The 20,772-nt window shown below is 44.1% G+C and overlaps 1 protein-coding gene across 1 annotated transcript in view; it reads left to right on the forward strand.

Annotated features, from left to right (window-relative positions):
- The window catches only part of KIF15 (kinesin family member 15), a 64,626-nt gene that overhangs the window by 34,478 nt on the left and 9,376 nt on the right, over positions 1–20,772 (forward strand). Inside the window, exons 14-27 of the mRNA XM_029917862.1 lie at positions 1,303–1,444; positions 2,752–2,893; positions 5,306–5,503; positions 6,341–6,448; positions 7,075–7,180; positions 8,348–8,513; positions 11,566–11,716; positions 11,926–12,011; positions 12,981–13,050; positions 13,433–13,519; positions 14,570–14,674; positions 15,590–15,712; positions 19,710–19,856; positions 20,636–20,737. Of these exons, the coding sequence (XP_029773722.1) occupies positions 1,303–1,444; positions 2,752–2,893; positions 5,306–5,503; positions 6,341–6,448; positions 7,075–7,180; positions 8,348–8,513; positions 11,566–11,716; positions 11,926–12,011; positions 12,981–13,050; positions 13,433–13,519; positions 14,570–14,674; positions 15,590–15,712; positions 19,710–19,856; positions 20,636–20,737 (1,733 nt within the window). The remainder of the gene's footprint in view (positions 1–1,302; positions 1,445–2,751; positions 2,894–5,305; positions 5,504–6,340; positions 6,449–7,074; positions 7,181–8,347; positions 8,514–11,565; positions 11,717–11,925; positions 12,012–12,980; positions 13,051–13,432; positions 13,520–14,569; positions 14,675–15,589; positions 15,713–19,709; positions 19,857–20,635; positions 20,738–20,772) is intronic.

Raw genomic sequence — 20,772 nt, forward strand, 5'->3', positions numbered from 1 at the left:
GCTTGTGACCTGAAGTCATGGGTGCCATAAGTTTTATTTATTTGGAGAGAGAAGGCATGTGAGCAGGGAAGGGGCAGAGAGAGAGGGAGATAGAGAATCCCAAGCAGGCTCTGCGTTGGTGGCACGGAGCTCGATTCAGGGCTTAAGCTCACAAACCATGAGATCATGGACTGTGAGACCTGAGTTGAAGTCAGGAGTCAGATGCTTAACCGACTGAGCCTCCCAGGCGCCCCGCTGTTTGCCCCATTCTTAGAGTGAATGTTTTCATGGGCTTTTCTCATATTCTGTCTCAGCCTTTGTGTCATTTCAGGTTAAAATTAAGAAAACTATAATCTTACTCTGTACTCATGATGGAACTTGTTTATTTATTTAAAAAAGTTTTTTTAATGTTTGTTTTTTATTTTTGAGAGAGAGAGACAGAATGTGAGTGGGGGAGGGGCTAAGAGAGAGGGAGAGACAGAATCTGAAGCAGACTGCAGGCTCTGAGCTGTCAGCACTAAACCACCCAGGCGCCCCTGGGCCCTTTTAAAATTTTCATTTTACAAGTCTTCTTCCATTCTGTTATGACTCAATAAAAGAATAAAATTCACAGTATTTGGGTTGAAGAGAGACTGATTTTAGATGCGAAGTTAAGATCACATTTTATGATCTTTATTTTAGCCATGTTTCCCTACAATGCTCTGTATTTCTTTCGCCATTTTGACCTCGAATAATTCCTTGATTTACATACCTTTGAAAAGATACTAACGGTCAATTCTGGATCCCACCATCTTCCAAAGATCATTCTCTAAGTAACTTTTACGTGATGCTTTCCCTTGGTGGAACTCATCGGAACCCTCCTCAACATACCCAGTCTTCTAACCAATCACTGAAAATACTTTCCACCTGTTAGGTGGTACCAAGCTCTTTCAACATGCTGCCTTTGCTGGTTGGTTCCTTTTCGGAATACATTAGCCTTCAGCGTGAATGCCTGCAGTATTCTGTTGATGGTTCACCATCCAGCCTTGTGTGTGTTGTACTTCATGGCTTGCTCTTTCCCCGATGGAAAATGTGTTGCCTTAAATACACAGCCCTACATCCTGTGGCTTCTCAGCCTCCCAAGAACCAGTGCTCTTTGATACCCTGTGCGATGTCTTTGTCTCCATGGTGAGCTACAGGCTCTTGTTTGTTAGGGTCCGCTTTCCAACCCATCTCTCATTTTTCCTTTGTTGCTTCAAAATTGATACCTGGCCGAGAACTTTAAAAAAACGTGTGCTCTGTTATTTTTGTCCTTCAAAGACCAAGTTGTTTCCTCATTGCCAGGTCAGCCAGGATTTTCTCCTAAAGCACCAAAGGAGCCATGTTCATTAGTGAACACGGAGAAGTTGAAAACACAACTCCTGCAGATTCAGGCGGAGCTGAATAATTCAAAGCAAGAATATGAAGAATTCAAAGAACTAACGAGGTAAAGTGTAAATACACATTCATGTTTCCTTATTTCAGTATCTTTTAGTGCTGAGTTGTTTTAGTGTTTAACATTGATAATTTAAAAATTTTTTAATGTTTATTTATTTTTGAGGGGGAGAGAGAGACAGGGTGAGCAAAGGAGGGAGGGCAGAATAAAGGAGACACAGAATCTGAAGTGGACTCCAGAGCCTGATGTGGAGCTCAAACCCACGAACCACGTGATCATGACCTGAGCCAAAGTCAGATGCTTGACCAACTGAGCCACCGAGGCGTCCCTAACATCAATAATTTAATTGAATATTTTACATTAAATATGAATTCTCATTTATCAACTAACTTGTGACATGAAGAAAAAGCTCCATTAATATACTTAACGAACTAGATGGTACAGATGTTTTCACTGGTACACTTGTATCTGGTTACCAAATTTAAATCAGGGTTGCAATGAATGAGGCCAGGATCTTTGGGGGCGCCTGAGTGGCTCAGTTGGTTAAGTGTCCAACTTCGGCTCAGGTCATGATCTCACAGTTCATGAGTTCAAGCCCTGTATCAGGCTCTGTGCCGATGGCTCAGCGCCTGGAGTCTACTTCGGATTCTGTGTCTCCTTCTCTCTCTGCCCCTCCCCCATTCATGCTCTGTCTCTGTCTCTGTCTTTCTCAAAAAGAAAATAAACATTAAAAAATTTTTTTAAAGAATTTTTAGAAATTACAGGTTTGTTAATATTCTTTGTGCTCTTTGTGTAAAAGAAAAACAAAGATAAACCACATTCATAGTATAACTAAGATTAATCCTTTCCTAATAAAAGAGGTGTTTATTTTAAAAATAACGTCATGTGTTATCATCATCATGGACTAGTTGGGCTTTTGAACTGGAACTCTATCATTTACTAGTTAAATACTTTACACTCTAGTTAATTCTCATATGCCGTATTTTCCCTGACTAGAAAATGAGGGTAATGATCTGAGAATTTCTGAGTTAGAGATTAAAAAAAATTTTTTTTTAATGTTTATTTTTGAGAGAGAGAGAGAGACTGTGAGCAGTGGACAGGCAGAGAGAGGGAGACACAGAATCTGAAGTAGCTCCAGGCTCTGAGCTGTCAGCACAGAACCTGATGTGGGGCTCAAACTCACAGACCATGAGATCATGACCTGAGCTGAAGTTGGACGCTCAACCAGCTGAGCCACCCAGGCATCCCATGAGTTAGAGATACTAATCAAGTTATGTGAGAATATAAAGTGTAAAGGGTTTTACAAATGTATGCCATTACTTATTACCTAAAATACTCGACTTTCAAATATCTCTTAGGAAAAAGCAGCTAGAATTGGAATCAGAGCTTCAGTCCTTGCAAAAAGCAAACTTTAATCTTGAAAACCTTTTGGAAGCAACAAAAGCCTGCAAGCGACAAGAAGTTTCTCAGCTGAATAAAATTCATGCTGAAACGCTTAAGGTAGGTGATCTAAAGCAATTCCTCGATCTTAAGTCAGTGTGATCTCATTTTGCTAACAATGGAGAGAATCTGCACTGAAGGTTGCCAGGTACGCTAGACTCCCTTACAGTTAACCCCAAGGTGACTCTAGTTCTAGTGTTCTGATATCCAGCTCCAGTGGTGGGGGTGTGGTGGGAAAGAATGCAGCATTTTAAATCAGACCTGGGATCATATTTTCATCTGTCCTAACCCTAGGCAGCTTTTCCTAACTCCTTTTAAAAAAAAATTTTTAATGTTTATTTATCTTTTGAGAGAGAAACAGAGACAGAGTGTAAGTTGGCAGAGGGAAGAGAGAGAGGGAGACACAATCTGAAGCAGGCTCCAGGCTATGGGCTGTCAGCATACAGCCCGACGCAGGACTTGAACTCATGAACCGTGAGATCATGACCTGAGCTGAAGTTGGATGCTCAACCGACTGAGCCATGCAGGCACACCGGGGTTTCCTAACTTCTAAGCCTCATATGAATGGTCTCCAAATTGGGGGTGAGACCAATTTGATTATAGGTTTTTTTAGAACATTAAGTGAGATAGTGGAGTGTCTGGCTCCTGGTGGGTCTCAGCAGCTGTTGCTGTGATGTACAGTGTGCCCACGGCTTGTGGTAGAAGAATAGAAATCGTAAAGACAAAGACCCCTAAAGGATCTGGGTAACACTAGAGATGATAGGAGGGCTTCTTTCGCTCAACAACCATGGCCCTCATAAAGGAGAAAATGAGGAGAGGAGGAGCAAAAGATTAAGGAGGTGATGATGCTGATGCCAGTGATTGAGCTTCTGCACCAAATTCTCTGAAGGCTAAAAAAAAAAAAAAAATTATACATCTTAAAAATAGCTGTTATCCCTACTGGTTATTTAGAAGTGATATTTTTGGTGTCACTTAAACTTTTTTTAAAAGAAATTTTATTCATTCGTTTGAACAGGCAATTCACATGACTGGAATTGTTAAAGGTACAAAGAATATAGGGTGACCTGTCTCTCTCTGCTGTCCTTCCTGCCAACCAACCAAGACCCTGTTGGAGGTAGTCACTGTCACCGAGTCTTTTTGGGTTTTGGTTTCCATCCTTTAATCTTTAATTTTTCCTTTTTTTTTTCAATTCACTTAAAAAAAATTTCTGTGGTGTCTGGGTGGCTCATTCAGTTAAGCATTTGACTCTTGATTTCGGCTCGTGTTGATGGGATCAAGCCCCAAGTTGGGCTCTGCACTGACCGCATGGAACCTACTTGGGATTCTCTATCCCTCTCTCTCTACCCATGCCCCCCCCCCCCCCCCATGAATAAATAAGCATTAAGAAAAATACTTGGAGGGCTCCTGGTGGCTCAGTCAGTTAAGCGAGTGTCTGACTTCGGCTCAGGTCATGATCTCACGGTTTGTGGGTTCGAGCCTCACATCAGGCTCTGTGCTGACAGCTGAGAGCCTGGAGCCTGCTTCAGATTCTGTGTCTCCCTCTCTCTCTGCCCCTCCTCTACTCATGCTCTGTTTCTGTCTCAATAATAAATAAACAAAAAAATTTTAAAAAATACTTGTACAACATTGCCAAATAGTTTATAATCCTGTGTCTGTCTCTAGCCCTTTAGCTCGGTAGAATTCCAGAGCATGAAGCACTGTGCATGGCAGTCTAGTCCTACTTCTTCCATTTATAGCTCCACAAATAAGATTAAAATGATTAAAAGTTTAGCTAAGAGTAGCACAGCACTTCAGAGCTTTTGTTGTTGTTGTTATTGTTGTTGTTGTTGGTTTTCAATTATATAAGAGCACTTTCTGAATACATTTTTCTTCTTTTTAAAAAAATTTTTTTAACATTTATTTATTGTTGAGAGACAGAGAATGACAGAGCATGAGCAGGGGAGGGGCAGAAAGGGAGGGAGACACAGGATCAGAAGCAGGCTCCAGGCTATGAGCTGTCACCACAGAGCCCAATGCAGGCCTCAGACCTATGAACCATGAGATTATGACCTGAGCTGAAGTCACCGCTTAACCGACTGAGCCACCCAGACACCCCGGATTTAACTTTTAATAGTCCTTGTTTTTCTCACTAATTTGAACTTTCAGCATTTTTCTGTATATTTGATATAGGCCAGGGAAATCTTCCCAATTGGTTCTCTTTTCATTTGTCTCTCCTTGGACAGTTATTCTTTGTATGAAGTTTGGAAGTGGCTTATCTAGTTTCAGTTTTAAAGATCTTGGGGAGTTTTGCTTGAGACCTCATTGAATGGATAGATTTGTTTCTACTTGGGCATTCCTCTGCCGCCTCTCAAGGGTGCTCTGTTCTTTTGACGGTTAGAATTTCAGTTGTATCCTTTCCGCTCACGATTACTCAGTGCTTGTGCCGTGTTGTTCACGAGCGCCAGTGTTCTCTGTAACCACGTCTTCCTGCAGATCATAACCACGCCAACCAAGGCTTATCAACTCTGGTCTCGACCGGTGCCAAAACTCAGCCCGGAAGCAGGGAGCTTTGACCCTGTGCACGCTCAGAATCCCAGCAAATTAGAGGATAATATCTTGAATGAGCCAATTCCACCTGAGATGAATGAACAGGCTTTTGAGGCCATTTCTGAAGAGCTCAGACTGGTGCAGGTAATGTTTAGTTCTAGAAAAAATAATTAGACATTCATTGAGAACAAACTCCCTCTACCATCTTAACTCTGAAATTTGTGGTGTTCAGATCTATGTGGTATTAAAATTGTGTCTTGTTAAATATGGGTGTGTGAAAGTAGAAGTCGGCCTGTTTTTACTCCTTCAGTTTGTTTGCTCTGTGGTAGGTAGCAAGTCCCGCTCTCCAGTCTCCTCGGGGTTTCGCTCTCTCGTATGTGAAGAGATCAGTCTTGCCCCCCTCCACCCCCCACTTCAAGTTCCAGAACTGGCTTATATAGCAGAGTACTGTATCTGCTAATGAAAATTAACGTAATTGAAAGAATCTTATAGATCAAATTTCAGACAGTTTTTGGTGTATTTGAAAGAACACGTGAAGTGTGTTTATCTCCGAAATCCGGTGATTTATTTTTTCAAAAAGTTTTTCTGCTTCTAACAAAACTTAGATTGAGCCAGACTACCCTCAAATTCCAAAAGTTCGCCCTTTCCAAGGCATGGAGGCCATTCTTGTCAAGTTACTCCATGCAGCCTTGGGAAAGCTTCTTAGAAGTCTCAAGATGCTCTAGGATTGATTCCACTTAATCACTTTTTCCCTTTGTATTTCAAATTAACCACTTTGATGGACCACACGTGTCGTTCTGAAACATTTGAAGTCAGTGGTGGAGTCTTTGGAAATCGTTTTCTGGCTCCAGACTGGCCTTTGATTTCTTTGTCCAGTGAGGTTTTGAATTTTATTTACTTATTTTAATGTAGAAGATATAGTGGAACGCTTGCAATTTCCATTAAAAAGAATTTTTGAGAACTGAAGTTTTTGTGTTGCAGGAACAAATGAGTGCCCTTCAAGCCAAGTTGGATGAGGAAGAGCATAAAAACCTGAGGCTTCAGCAGCACATTGACAAACTGGAACATCATTCTCTACAAACGCAGGAGGTGAGGCGCCCAGGGCCTCAGGAGTCGTACGGAACAGGTCCTCAGAGGAGGAATAGGTCCTGGCAAAGCTTTTGCCAAGGCTGCTTTGGGTTGTATTCTTGATTGTGTGGCTTCACATGCTGCTCTCGTCATGAACGCACACCGCCTCGGCTCAGTTCCGGCTCACTCGGTGGACAGTGCGAATAGGGCCCTTTTGTCAGTTTGGAACCAGGCGGGGTGGATGGCCCAGGAGCTTGCAGAGGTCCTGCCCCTTGCTGGTCTTCCTCACCGTAGCTCCTGGGGACAGCCAGCTTTCTTCTGTCAGAGACCTGAAGCTAGATTTTTTTTTTAATGTTTTATTTATTTGTGAGAGAGCTCGAGTGGGAGAAGGGCAGAGAGAGAGACAGAGGGAGACACAGAATCGGAAGGAGGCTCCAGGCTCTGCGCTGTCAGCACAGAGCCTGATGTGGGGCTCGAACTCAACAGCTGTGAGATCATGACCTGAGCCGAAGTCAGACGCTTAAGTGACTGAGCCGCCCAGGTGCCCCAGAAGCTAGATCTTTAAAACAGAAACAAGGTAATGATTTGGAGAGTATCTTAACATGCCAGTATTCCTTTTTTTCAGTAAATTTCTCTTTTCCTCAAAGCGTTTCTCATCAGAAAGAACTGATTGGACCAGACAGCAGCAAGAGCATCTCGCACAATTGAATGACCTTGAAAAGCAGCTTCGGGACACTCAAACTAAGAATGACTGTAAGTTCAAACAGCTGGAAGCTTTGTAATCTCAGTACCGTACCTCAGTCTCCTTTGACTTTTATGGGTAAATCTTGCCCCTGTGTTTTTGGTTGTGTTGTGTTGTGTTGTTTTGTTTTGTTTTTAATTAGATGACCAGACTTGAATCTGCATGGCAGTGGTTAATAGTCCCATGTCAGAAAGGGTACTTTGCTCCGGGACAGGTCACAAACAAGTGGTTGAACTGGTTGCTGAAAGTTTTAATACTGCTTTGAAAATGACGTGTCTTGGGGCGCCTGGGTGGCTCAGTCAGTTGAGCGTCCGGCTTTGGCTTGGGTCATAATCTCACGGTTTGTGGGTTTGATCCCCGTGTCGGGCTCTGTGCTGACAGCTCAGAGCCTGGAGCCTGCTTCTGATTCTGTGTCTCCCTCTCTCTCTGACCCTCCCCTGCTTGCACTCTCTGTCTCTCAAATATAAATAAAAACATTAAAAAAATGAAGTGTCTTGAAATCATAAGATGAATAATGTTTTGACAGTGACAAAATAACAACTATGTGTTTGTACATATCCATACAGGTGGGAGTATCATTTGATTCCCAATTTTTTCCAGCTAATTTCTCCTTTCATCAAAGTGTCTGCAGCAGTTTGTAATAAAGCTAAAACAAAAGACAGCCATTCTGTTTTCTTTAATCTAAAGAGTTAACTGATGTTACCTCCAATTGGAGTGTTTAACCCATTTTGGAATATTCTGGTGTATTGCCAAGGAGTTTTCAATAAGTAAGATTAGGTCACTTAAAATATATTATACCTGTTGTTTTTTTGTCCTGTTATATTAAAAAGTGTCATATACATGCCACAGGAAGAATGTGGAACCGTCCAGTGACCTGCAGATCAGGGACAGATGTTAACCCTTTTCTTTTTTCATAGAAATACATCAAAAATCATAAATAAGGAAGAATAAAATAGAAACCTCTGTGCTCCTAGGTACCTACCACTTGGTTGTTCAACATCTTAACTTAAAATTGGTCTCTCCAGCTTGTTTTTCCTGTTTGTGTGAAAATATCCATACAACTTCTTCGTCTACTTTGTAAAAAATATATACATATATGTATACACATGTATGTATGTATGTATGTATATATGTATATAAAGAAACCTGTTGAGAATTTATTTTGTTTTGTTTTTTAGTTTTGAAAAGTGAGGTGCATGACCTGCGTGTAGTTCTTCATTCTGCGGACAAGGAGCTGTCTTCGGTGAAACTGGAGTATAGTTCGTTCAGAGAGAGTCAGGAGAAAGAGCTGAGTAGCCTTTCTGATCGCCACACGCACACGCAGCTCCAACTGGATAGCGTCAGGTAGAGTCCTGCTGTTCGGGTGTCCAGTTGCCTGCTTGGCCTGCAGCCCAGGACTGCTCGCCGGGCAAGTGCCATAAGCCCAAGTCAGACTAGCTAAACAAAAAGGTAAATCACTGGTTCACAATATCCAGGAAGCCTAGAGGTGATTTGGGTTTCAGGGCAAACTAGATCGAGTCTCAGAAGATACTGTCAGTGCACATTTCTCTGTCTCTGTCTCTGTCTCTCAGTCCTTGCTCTGCTTCCCTCAGTGTGTTGCCCTTACTCAGTCCTACTATTGAGAGCCTTCCTCCATGTGACAGGAAACAGATTGCCTCAGACCGCTCCCTGTGCTCTTAGCTTAATGCCGCCTGTGATGAAATCCTCTGTCCGGGAGCCATGTAGCAATCCCCGGGAAAATCTGAATTGGTTTTGCTGGAGTCCTTTGCTTACCTGCGGTCCAGCCACTTACCAGGAGTTTGTGGTGGTATCGGCCCAAAATCGGGGATGCACCATTTCCAGAGGAAGAGGGGTGCTCTTATTAGAAGAAGGGACAGTACAAGGGACAACAAATCACTGGTTGTCACCTTTGTCCCAGTAACCTGTCAGAGGCTGGCGGGAGGCAGTGCTGGTAATCTTGAAACAAAGGAATGACATGTAAGTGGTTTGTTTTTACCACTCTTTCCTTTGCCAATTTCAACCTTTTATAAAACCATTTTGTGTTTTGGATGCCATCTCATGGGTCCATGGCAATAATTTAATAATGGACATTTGGCATGTGATACTGTCAACATGATAAGACGTTCCAAAGGTTTAAATCTGCTGCAGTTTTTATGTGTTTTCTGCGCAAGGAATTAAGATAGAGAAAGAAAACTTGAGATCTGCAGGCCAAATCCGTCCATAGACATGTTTTCGCTGGGCCTGCCCAGTGTGGTTTTACGTTGTTTAGCACAAGGGCACCTGGGTGGCTCGGTTGGTTGGGCATCTGACTTCGGCTCAGGACACCATCTCGTGGTTCGTGAATTTGGGCCCCACATCGGGCTCTGTGCTGACAGCTCGGAGCCTGGAGCCTGCTTTGGATCCTGTGTGTCCCTCTCTTTCTGCCCCTCCCTGCTCACACTCTGTCTCTCTCTGTCTCAAAAATAAACATTAAAAAAAAAAGTTTAGCATTCTTAAGATTGAGAGCTTTCTTACAAAAATCCATCTTTCAGCGTCACCTGCAATCCCATCCCTGCCCCATGAATGACTCCTTCCCCGTGAGACGGGCGGGCAGGCGCGGTCAGCACAGCCTCCACCGCCGCTGCGCTGTTCCCCCGGCACCGGGGCTCCGGCCAGTCGCTGTCTGTCATCACTGGTGCACTGTTGTTTTTTCTTCCCAGGCATTTGTTTTTAACATCGGAATCACTGACTCTAATCTTGGTTATGTCATAAATTAACTTTGTGTGGTTCTTTGTGGAAAGGTCATTCCACTTATCTCATTGGATTTTAATTTCCTCGTCAGTTGAGCAAGATCTAAAATATTAAGAATCCACTATATTAGACTGTGCACTTAAGTTCTGTCTTAACATTAGCGAGTACTTCTTTGCTTTTTAAATTTGACAGAATTTAATTTTTCTCAGTGTCTCAGGTTTAAACACCGAGTGTATCACTCTTTGGGCTGCTTATGTTCCATGGCTCCCCAGGTGTGGAAAAGGCCCTGCATGAAGTAACCCAATGCTGCCATGTGTTCCTCAAATCCTTTGTCTGCTTTGTGTATACACTTTGTTTCATAAATACACACATCTCCCCTCCCTCACATCTATTGTCTGCGTGGCTCTCTCTCTTTTTTTTTTTTAATTTTTTAGTGTTTAAAAATTTTTTTTTTAATTTATTTTTGAGAGACAGAGACAGTGCAAGCAGGGAAGGGTCAAAGAGAGAGGAAGACACAGAATCTGAAGCAGGTTCCAGGCTCTGAGGTAGCTGTCAGCACAGAGCCCGACGCGGGGCTCGAACCCACGAATATGAGATCATAACCTGAGCCGAAGCCAGACGCTTAACTGACTGAGCCACCCAGGCGCCCCTGCATTGCTCTTTAGCAACTGATTTATTCCACTTTGATTTTTTGTTTTGTCTGTAAGTTTATTTATTTGTTTTGAGAGAGAGCACTTGGCAGCAGGGGAAGGGCAGAGAGGGCAAAAGAAACCCAAGCAGGCTCCATGCTCTCAGCACAGAGCCCAACAAAGGGCTCAAGTGCTCGCTTCGGCAGCACATATACCAACACAGGGCTCAAACCCACATATAGTGAGATCATGACCTGAGGTGAAATCAAGAGTTGGACACTTAACCAACTGAGCCACTCAGGCGCCCCCTTACCACTTTGTAACGTGCCACTTCTGCTTTGCTTTCAGTTAGTAAAGCAGATATATCCCTGCCGAATGGCCTGGGTACCAGCTGGGACACCTGTTTTGATGGTACAGAGTCAGGTTTGTTGTTCACTAGTTCTTGGCTGAGCCCTGGATGTTTGGGCCCGTCACAGCGGGTGCAGAGCGGAACGAGAGGATGAGAACCGAAGGAGCAGGAAATAATAATCCTGTGAATTAAGAGGTGGTTCTGTCTGGGGAGTTTACTCTCCTGCTCAAACCAAAGCCATGCTCGCCATCTTAAAACCTTCCTAGAATTGAGAGAATATGTGATAAATGAATAGAGGCGACGTATCAATGAAACTAAGTGAATGGACATTCCCTAGCTTATGTGAGGGAGGGTTAGGTCTGGAACCCCCTAAAACGAATCCATGACCCAAAATTGCCTATGAGCTCAGCATGTCTGGTCGGGACCCCGGGAGGCAGAAGGAGGAGGTATATGACTTCAGGCCAACATGCCCGCTGTGTCTTTTCCGGCCCCATCACACTGTTCTGTGGTCCATTGTGTCTTACATGTTTGTACATTCACACACGGTCCCGAGGCGCGTCATGTCGGTCAAGGCTTCTGTAAGTTGGGCACGGTCTATGGACGGGGCAGTGGAACTGCCGGTACTTGAACTCCCAGAACTACATTTGATGTTTGTATTGACCATTGTAAAAATGTTTTCCTGATAAAGATTAGAGAAGGAAAAACTTCTCGAGAGCAGAGCCTGCCTACAGGATGCCTACGAGAACTTGCAAGAAGTAATGAAGTTTGAAATTGACCAACTTTCAAAAAACCTCCAAAACTGCAAAAACGAAAATGAAACTCTGAAATCTGATCTGAATGTAAGTTAAGAAAGGTATTAGTGGTTATTGATGAATTTGTCCTGGATGTGATTGTTCCCTGGAGCACAGGGCAGGGCCTCTTTATTGACCTCTTTTAACTTCTTGTACTGGCCCCTCGTGCCTGGCAGCCTAGAAGGTACTCAGTGTGTTTATTGACTGCGCATTGCTAGTAACAGTTACTTAACATCTAATCTAACATTGTCTTTTAGAATTTGGTGGAACTTTTTGAGGCAGAAAAAGAACGCAATAACAAATTATTATTACAATTTGAAGAAGATAAAGAAAACAGTTCTAAGTGAGTGCTATTTATCTTTTTCATTAGTTGACTAGAATATCATTTACTACCACATTCTTTATCTTGAGTTGTTTTTTTTTAATTGCTGATACCCTGTAAGGTTATCTTTTTAAAAACATTCCAAATGAATATCAGATTCTTTTGTATAAGAGGCTGTGTAGGAAATCTTAATTTTTCAACAGAATTCAGTAAGTAGCTATGCTATTTTTGAAATGCATAACAATTGATGGTGATCAGAACTCAGGTCCTTCTATAAATAAATCTCAGTATTTTTATAACTGGAAGGTGGGGACTGATTTTTATTTCTGTCTCTACTGTTATTTTTCTAGCTGCTGTTTTTCTCTTGGTCCCTTAATATGAAATGGCATTGTTTTTCTTGCCTGTCTCTCCAAGTTCTTTTCCTTGGTGATCTCTGTCAGTCTCTTGGCCTCCGCCAGCAGGTGATCATTACTTTAGTGAGAGGAAGTTGTATTTGTTTACTGAGCAGATACTTTTAGAGTTCTTAGTATGACTTGGCGTCTCTTCTAGGCCTGGGGATACGGAGGTGACTTCATCTAGTGGGCATACATCCTAGCCAGGTAACAGTTAACCATTTAGTTGTTCAAACACTAGGTGATAGCCAACAAGCCAGGCACTATTCTGGTAAATGCTAGAACATTTATTTAGAGATAAGACCGCAAACAAAATACCCCATCCCTCTGAGTTTCCCATGCTAGCGCAGAGTGATAGGTAATAAACACATGCTTATGTCAGCAAGTCCTGAGTGCTTCAGTGAAAAAGACACTCATAGCACAAAGATGGGTTCTCCAAACGAGTTCAGATCTTGGCTTCTGCTGGAGTGCAAGGCCTGATGCCAGGCGTGTGCCAGAGTTCCATAGCTGTCCGCTGCAGCTCTTCTCTACAAATGCACGCGGTTCCTATTTCCATTGGATGAAGTCATGAGTAAAAAAGATCATTCTTTTCTTCCAGAGAGATCTTAGAAGTTCTTGAGGTTGTGCGTCAGGAGAAACAGAAAGAGATGGCCAAATGCGAGCAGCAGGTGAGTGACCTGTGTTCTTAATTCTCGCCTTTGAGCTCTGTACCGCCCGGCCCCGGTGTCTGGGGAGGCGCGCTAACACGGTTCCAGCTCGCAGGTATCGAAAATAGGTGGTAAAAAAAAGATGGGCTTTTTGGTTGGTGGTATTGTTTTTGAACTCTTGTTTTTCTGACTCCTAGAAGGCTATAATCATACTTTGTTGGTGGCCCCCTGGCGGAGACCCACAAAATCCATGTCTTTTAACCCAGCTTCTCCTTTCAAGTGTCACCTAGTGAGCGCTGTACAATATGAAGGGATTTCAACTCCTTTATTCCCCCTGCATGTGTGTGCGGCTGATTCTGGAGTTTAATTCTTTTTTTCTAAAAGTATTTGCTTTTCCCCATAGATGGCAAAAGTACAAAAACTGGAAGAGAGTTTATATGCGACTGAAAAAGTAATCCATTCTCTGGAAAAGTCTAGAGATGCTGACAAGGTTGGTAGAGGTTGAAGCTGCATCCCTCTGCATCTTCTTTACAAGTGAGGCCTCAATGTTGCAGCCTCCTGCCCGCAGGGTGACTGGCGACTGGCGCTCCTGTGGACACTCAGGCCTTGTTTTTTTCTTCCAAGGTTGTAGGGAAGGGGATCTTCTGTTACTAATTCTCCATGTAACTTCAGGAGCAAACTGTTCTATTACTTCTGATGGCACTGTTTCTATTTTTTTTTGTAATTATTATTATTTTGTTTTGGGGTGGGGGCGGCGGGGGGGAGCGAGAGAGAGAGAGAGAGAGAGAGAGAGAGAGAGAGAGAGAATCTTAAGCAGGCTTGATCCCAGTAACCATAAGATCATGACATGAGCTGAAAGCAAAAGTTGGATGCTTAATCGACTGAGCCACCCAGGTGCCCCCTGATAGCAATGTTTCTAAAACACATCCTGCTGCTCTTTACTAGGCTGCTGTGAGTGTGAGCCTTTCTTATTGACTCTGAGTCCTGTGGTACAAATTGTCAGAGTCCTGGTGTGTTGACTGTATCGAGGATAGTAAATGAAATATGTATGTCCACGTAGAAAATTAGGTGTAAATTCCTTATATGCCTACCTCTAATTCATTCAAAAAAACCAAAGCAAATGATTAAATAAAATAGGGTAAAAGCCATTAAAATACAAACTGATAATAATGTAATGTGACATATTTGGTAAAACAAAATGGAATTCTTCTGTTGTATTTGGAAAGGTAAACTGTTGTTTAAAAATGATCTCCTCTTAGGGGTGCCTGAGTAGCTCAGTCAGTTAAGCATCTGACTTTGGCTCAGGTCATGATCTCACGGTTGGTGGGTTCAAGCCCTGTGTCGGGCCCTGTGCTGACAGCTAGCTCAGAGCCTGGAGCCTGCTTCTGGTTCTGTGTCTCCTCTCTCTGACCCTCCCTGCTCATGCTCTGTCTCACTCTGTCTCTCAAAAAATAAATAAAGGAAAAAAACATAAAAATTTAAAAAAAAAAAAGATCTCTTAACGTCACTGGAGTGAAGACATTGTTTCTGTCCTTGTCAGGAAGTTGTAGCTGACCTCATGAGCCAGATCCAGGAGCTGAGAACATCAGTGTGTGAGAAAACAGAAACTATAGACACCCTGAAGCAAGAACTGAAGGACATAAGTGTAAGTTCTGTCACCGACGAGGTAACACAGTTGAGCACGCTTCCCAGATTCCTCAAGAGTTTAACAAATGCTCCACCAGAAAAAAAGATTTCTGTGGTCAAATAGGTTTGGAAATACTAGTCAAAGTCCAGCAGGTTTCTGGGTTTACAGAACTTATGCAGCTTTTAATGTGCTGACCTCTGGGAGGTGGTACCCGCTGCTGCCCTGCTCCGATCGCCCTGGCCCGGGATCGGTGCTCCGTGTGCACCGATGGGGAATGGCTGATCAGATGCAGGCCGGTTGTGGTCCGTGATAATTAAGGGTGTGAGGTGTTCCCTCAGTTGCTTTAAGAAAAAACAATGACACATTTTGGTTAAGTTCAGAGACATTCCTTGTATAGCGAGTTTTTCCATTATCGAATTTTCTGGCTTCCTCAAGTAACGATTTGGTACAAGTAACTACTTTCTACCTCACACATATCTACGTTGAATGTTGGTGCTTCCTCCTCACCTCGGGTCATGGTGAAGGTTTTTGTCCACGCTGGTCATTCCTCTGCCACAAAGGGAGGTTGCTGTTCTCACATTCGTTGCTGAAGGCAGTCTCCTGATGAAGGCGTGATAATGAGATGGGGCGCCCGCTGGTTCTGTCGGTGGAACGTGCGACTCTTGGTCTCCGGGTCAGGAGTTTGAGCCCCACGATGGGGGTAGAAATGACCAAAAGCAATAAGAAAGCCTGAGAGCTTTTTCACTGGTGTCTCTGGGACTTTCTGAGCGCTCGTCACCGCTCATGCACGGCCTCTGACAGTCCTTCATCCTGTAAGCACTCGACTGCGTGTGTTAGTCTCCTCATCACCTCGGAGCTCGGACTCACTCTTGTTATTTTAACGTAGAAATAAACACGAGAAAGCAGACAGCTCTTACCACTTTCTTTCCACAGTGCAAACACAACTCTGCTTTGGCTGACAAGGAAGAGAGCAAAGTGTTGATTAAGAAACAGGAAGTGGAGATTCTGGATCTGAAAGAAGCCCTTAGACTGAGAATACTCTCTGAGGACATAGAGGTACATGCTAACACATCCTGACTCGTTCTTGCTTTTCCCCTTGTCGATGTTGGTATATGTATGCGTGTGTGGAGGTTATTAATGAAGAAATAGAGAGCTTTTTTAAAAGGGATAAGTCATAATTAGAGTTATTTTCCCTTAGGGTAGATAGACCATTAATAGATGACACTAAAATTGTTTTATTTTATCTAATTGATTGATTTGCATTCATTTGTGCTGACACCTGGTAAGTTCCTGTGACTGACCCTCCTCCCAAAGGGGAGCAGAGTGGCCACTGTGTTTACTTGGTGGAGTGGTGGCGGCCGGGAGCACAGAAAGAGCTGGTTAACAGGTTAGCTAGCTGAGGTAGGTTTTAGCTAACGTAGGTTTTAATTTTTTGTTGGTGGTGTAAATTTATCTTTTTAAAAATTAAGCAGTACTGGGGTGCCTGGGCGGCTCAGTCAGTTGAGTGGCCAACTCTCCATTTTGGCCCAGGTCATGATCCCAAGGTGGTGAGATTGAGCCCTGAGTCAGGCTCTGCGTTGGGTGTGGAGCCTGCTTAAGCTTCTCTCTCCCTCTCCCTCTGCCCCTCCCCTCCATGGGCGGGTGTGCATGTTTTCTCTCTCTCGATAAGTAAATAAATAAGCAAGCAAACAGTACTGTCACGAGGCTCAAAATTCAAATTTCATAAAGCAGTATATTCCCTCATGTATCCTTCCAGAGATTTTTTTTTAATGAATGTTTATTTTTACTTTTGAGATGGAGGGAGAGCATGAGTGGGGGAGGGGTAGAGAAGAGGACAGAGCGGGACAGAGATCTGAAGCAGGCTCTGCGCTCACAGCAAAGAACCTGATGTGGGTTGGAACTCATGAATCATGAGATTATGACCTGAGCTGAAGTTGGCTGCTTAACCAACTGAGCCACTCATGCACCCTACTTCCAGGGATATTTTAGGCAAATCCCGTATACATTTAGTTTTCCTTTCCTCACACAGCTGCTCTGTGGTTGCTTTAGAAGTAACGTTTTCTTGCTAAACTATGCTACCCATGAAAGAAACAACAAATATTTATTGAACCCACCTACCATTCCTCCTTGCCTGGAAGAATGATTGAAACACTGTTACTTACCTCAAAATATGCTATCTACTTTAAGAGTTAAATGTATCTTGATGTAACGAATGATCCAGGAGCACAGGAAAAGGACGAGGGGAGTGAGTGGCAGGAGGATAGCAGAATGCTCCCGGAGGAGGTGGTAACTGTGCCAGACTTCCAGGGAGCGAAGTTCAGCCGCTGTGCATGTTGGCGCAGCCTGTCCCGGTTGAGGTGGGAAGGCTGAGGTGGAGACGGACGGAGTCTGCACGGAGGGTCTCCGGGAGTGTCGGCTGTATCTTTAATGAAACCAGGGCCGTGAAGGCTACAAGTCCAGGCCAGATTCAATAAGACCAAAGCCCAGAAGTGGCAGTGGGAGTATTGGGCGAGCTAGAACTGAGCAGTGCTTTAGAAGTTGAGCTGGCAGCTGGGGAGCCGCAGGACGTGTGCCGTGGCGGCAGGAAGCAGTCGGAGTGGGTGCTGGGGGCTCTGGCCACAGCCACCAAAGACCGTTCTGGGTACCTCTGAAATGGAGAAATAGCAGCCTGGGGAAAGTTAGTGAAACACATGTGCACACGCTAGTTTTGAGCTTTAGAACCTTTGAGGATAGATCTCCAAGGTGGATTTACCCCGTAGTCTGTATTTCTAGCCTCCTATATCCCAGAAAAGATTTGAAGCTAACACACCTATAGTGTAAGGAGACGAAAACAGACGAGTACAGCCCGGGCCCCAGGAGCACGAGGCGAGACTGCTGTGGGATGGGACTGTTTCAGAGTCTGAGTCCTGGCTGTGTGACACTGTGAAAGTTACATTTGCCTCGGCCTCATTCACCAGGTCTTTGGAGCAGAGATAACACTGCTCTCTAGGACGTAAGAGGAGAAGATGAAATGAGGTGACACCCGGAAAGGGCTTAGGACGCTGAACTGCCACCTTGTGAGTTGCTCAGTCCATGGGAGCTGGCAGTATTTTTAGGAGGCGAGTTGAAAAGTTTGTACACAGTGTCAACTATATTTCAATTAAAAAAAAGAAAATCAATTTAGGGGCACCTGGGTGGCTCAGTCGGTTAAGCATCTGACTCTTGATCATGGCTCAGGTCATCATCTCACAGTTTGTAAGGTTGAGCCCCACGTTGGGCTCCACACTAACAGTGCAGAACCTGCTTGGGATTCTCTCTCTCCCTCTCTCTCTGCCCTTCCCTCCACTCCTCTCAAAATAAATAAACATTAAGAAAAAGGAAATGGAAAGTAGCACAGAAACCATACCCTAAGGCCTTGTATAGAGTATAAAATGGGGACCAAACCTTCAGTTTCACGCTGCGTGTTGCCCAAGTGCGAAGGGGAGCCTGGCTGTGGGAGTGGGAGTGGCTGAATGTTGGCAGCTCAGTACAGTTCCTCGCCAGTTCTTCCTTACTCCCTTTGTCTCCTTGTCTCTCTTGCTCTTTTCTTAAAAAATATGCGTGACCGTGCATATTGAAGTATCTTAGATTCGAGGGGAATCAGCCCACAGTCACTTCACATCACCCCTTTCACTAATCTCCCGGCTTCATTAGCTAAAGTGTTTACAACTCATGACAAAGGGGTCCTTGCTGTAATCCACAGAAGAGCTCGTAGGTCAGAAGACTCCAGAAAGGACAGACACACTCTGGTAGAGAATGGACACAGGAAGGTGCATGCACAGCAGCCCCTCCAGAAATAATGTTGTGGTCCAGAAAGCGCAAAAAAACAAATGCAAGTTAAGCACAAAGCTACCGTTTGATCTTATAGCTGGTGAATATTAATATTTGAAGAAGATATGCAGAGAAGTGTGAGTACTCACACTTGTGGTGAAGTTTAAGTTCAGCCTTTAGGGGAGATGGTCTCGTAATACATAGCCTCCATTTTTATTTTTTTTTGCATATGCTTCAAGTTTGCACTTTTAGAAATTAGCCTAAAGAAATAATCTACGTATGAGAATATAATGCATATAATAGTGAAAACTTCAAATCAGCCAAAGCATTCAGTGATGGGCTAAATTGTGGTGCATATATAAGGTGAAATTGAGCGTACCCAGTGAAAACTGGTATGATAAAAGAGTGAATACATGGAAACGTGTTTGTGATACATAAGTATGTATGCATGTGGATGCATGCCTGACATATCACCAACACTTTCCCACATACTTTTATCGTATCATTTATATATGCACGTACACACGTTACTACTGTATGTGATACGTATATTAATATATATTATAAATACCTGTTACCTCTGCAGTATTGTACATGTTAGCATATATATGGTTAATAGGTATATGTACATATGTACATGCACATTTGGAAAGTTAGAGTAAGGAGAGTCTGCTCTAACTTGGTAGAGGATTGCATGCTGTGTGCCCAGGAATTATGTATGCAGCCCACAGGACTTCTGTGTCTCTCTGCCACTTTGCATCAAGCTACTCCCCTGAAGCTCTGACGGCCTGTGACAGTGTATCACCATCTGGTGACTGCCCAGCCCCTCCCCAGCTGGCTGAGGGGTACCCGTCTTTATAGCAATTTACCTTCCAATGTTTCAAGGACTAGAGTCAGTTGGTCAGACAGTAAGTAAGCTAGAGACCTATGTCTGGAGTCTCCTCCTAAAGAAAGAGTGATCAGCTTTGAGATCCTGGGGGTCAGGGGAAATGTTCAGTGTTAGGTGAAATGGGTGGAATGCACTTGAACCCCACTTGAGATACCTGCATGAATTTCCTGTAATGTTTCTCTTTAGACCTGTTCTTACAAATATTAACTGCTTGGTTTGCTTTGGACTGGATTAGCACATAAGCAAAAAAAAAACGAAAGTTTCTTAAAGTTTTCTTAACCTTTCACAATTTGCACATAGTAGTGATCTGCAAATCCTTAGTAGACTATAGAGTCAAGAAAGCAATCTTCCTTTGTGGGGCTCGTCCCCTGACAGAGGGATATGCTCTGCGAGGACCTGGCTCACGCCACTGAGCAGCTGAACAAGCTCACCGAGGCCTCGAAGAAGCACTCGGAGCTGCTGCAGTCTGCCCAGGAGGAGATGACCAAGAAGGAGGCCCTGATCCAAGAACTTCAGCGCCAGGTGAGGGCCGGTGCCGCGGCTCGTTCTCTGCCTGCAGTGGGGTGGGCTGCCGGGTGCTCGGGGGTCAGGCTGCGCCTCGGGCTCCCGATGGCTGCGGGCTGCTCGCCTGTGTTCCGACTTCGTGGCCGCCTCTCTGCCCACCCTCGGCCCCCTGACATGTGCCAGCAAGTCCAACCTCTGGGGCAAGGTTACAGCTGACTTTTATCCTCTTTTTGGCTGTTTTACATTTTATTTTCCTCAAATGACCCTTTGATTACCAGTGAGGCTTTAAAAAGTGTTTTTAGGAGCTGCCTGGGTGGCTCCGTCAGTTAGGTGTCCAACTCTTGATTTTGGCTCAGGTCACGATCTCACAAGTGTGAGACCTCCACATCGGGTTCCGTGCTGCGTGTGGAGCCTGCTTGAGAGTCTCCCTCTCCCTCTCTCTCTTCCCCTCCTCCACTCATGCTGTCTCTCTCTCTTTCTCAAAATATTTTTTAAAAAGTTTTTTAAAAAGTGTAAGCGAGTCTGTGGGAGAGAGGGGAAGGGGAGGGTTGTAGCAGCAACCAGAGTCCACGGCCGGGAATGGCCGCCGCAGGGGCGACAGCGGAGGGCTGTGAGCACGGCTGTGGTTTGGGTCAGTTTTAATACCTTCCTGCTTTTCGAGTTAATTAGTGGAGTCCTGAGAAAATCGTGGGGGAAGTCTGAATCCTCACACCTTGGGAAGCTCGTCTGTTCCAACCGGACCATGTGCCCCGTATGAGGTTCTGACTCGCCGTCTTCCATCTGTTCAATTTCCCCAGCTAAACCAGAAGAAAGAGGAAGTAGAACAGAAAAAGAATGAATATAACTTCAAAATGAGACAGCTCGAACACGTAATGGATTCTGCTGCTGAGCATCCACAGGTACCTGTCACGAGAGCAGCGTGCTCTGTGGAGGC

Source organism: Suricata suricatta, chromosome 12 (assembly GCF_006229205.1).
Source record: "Suricata suricatta isolate VVHF042 chromosome 12, meerkat_22Aug2017_6uvM2_HiC, whole genome shotgun sequence".
NCBI classification, from domain to species: domain Eukaryota; kingdom Metazoa; phylum Chordata; class Mammalia; order Carnivora; family Herpestidae; genus Suricata; species Suricata suricatta.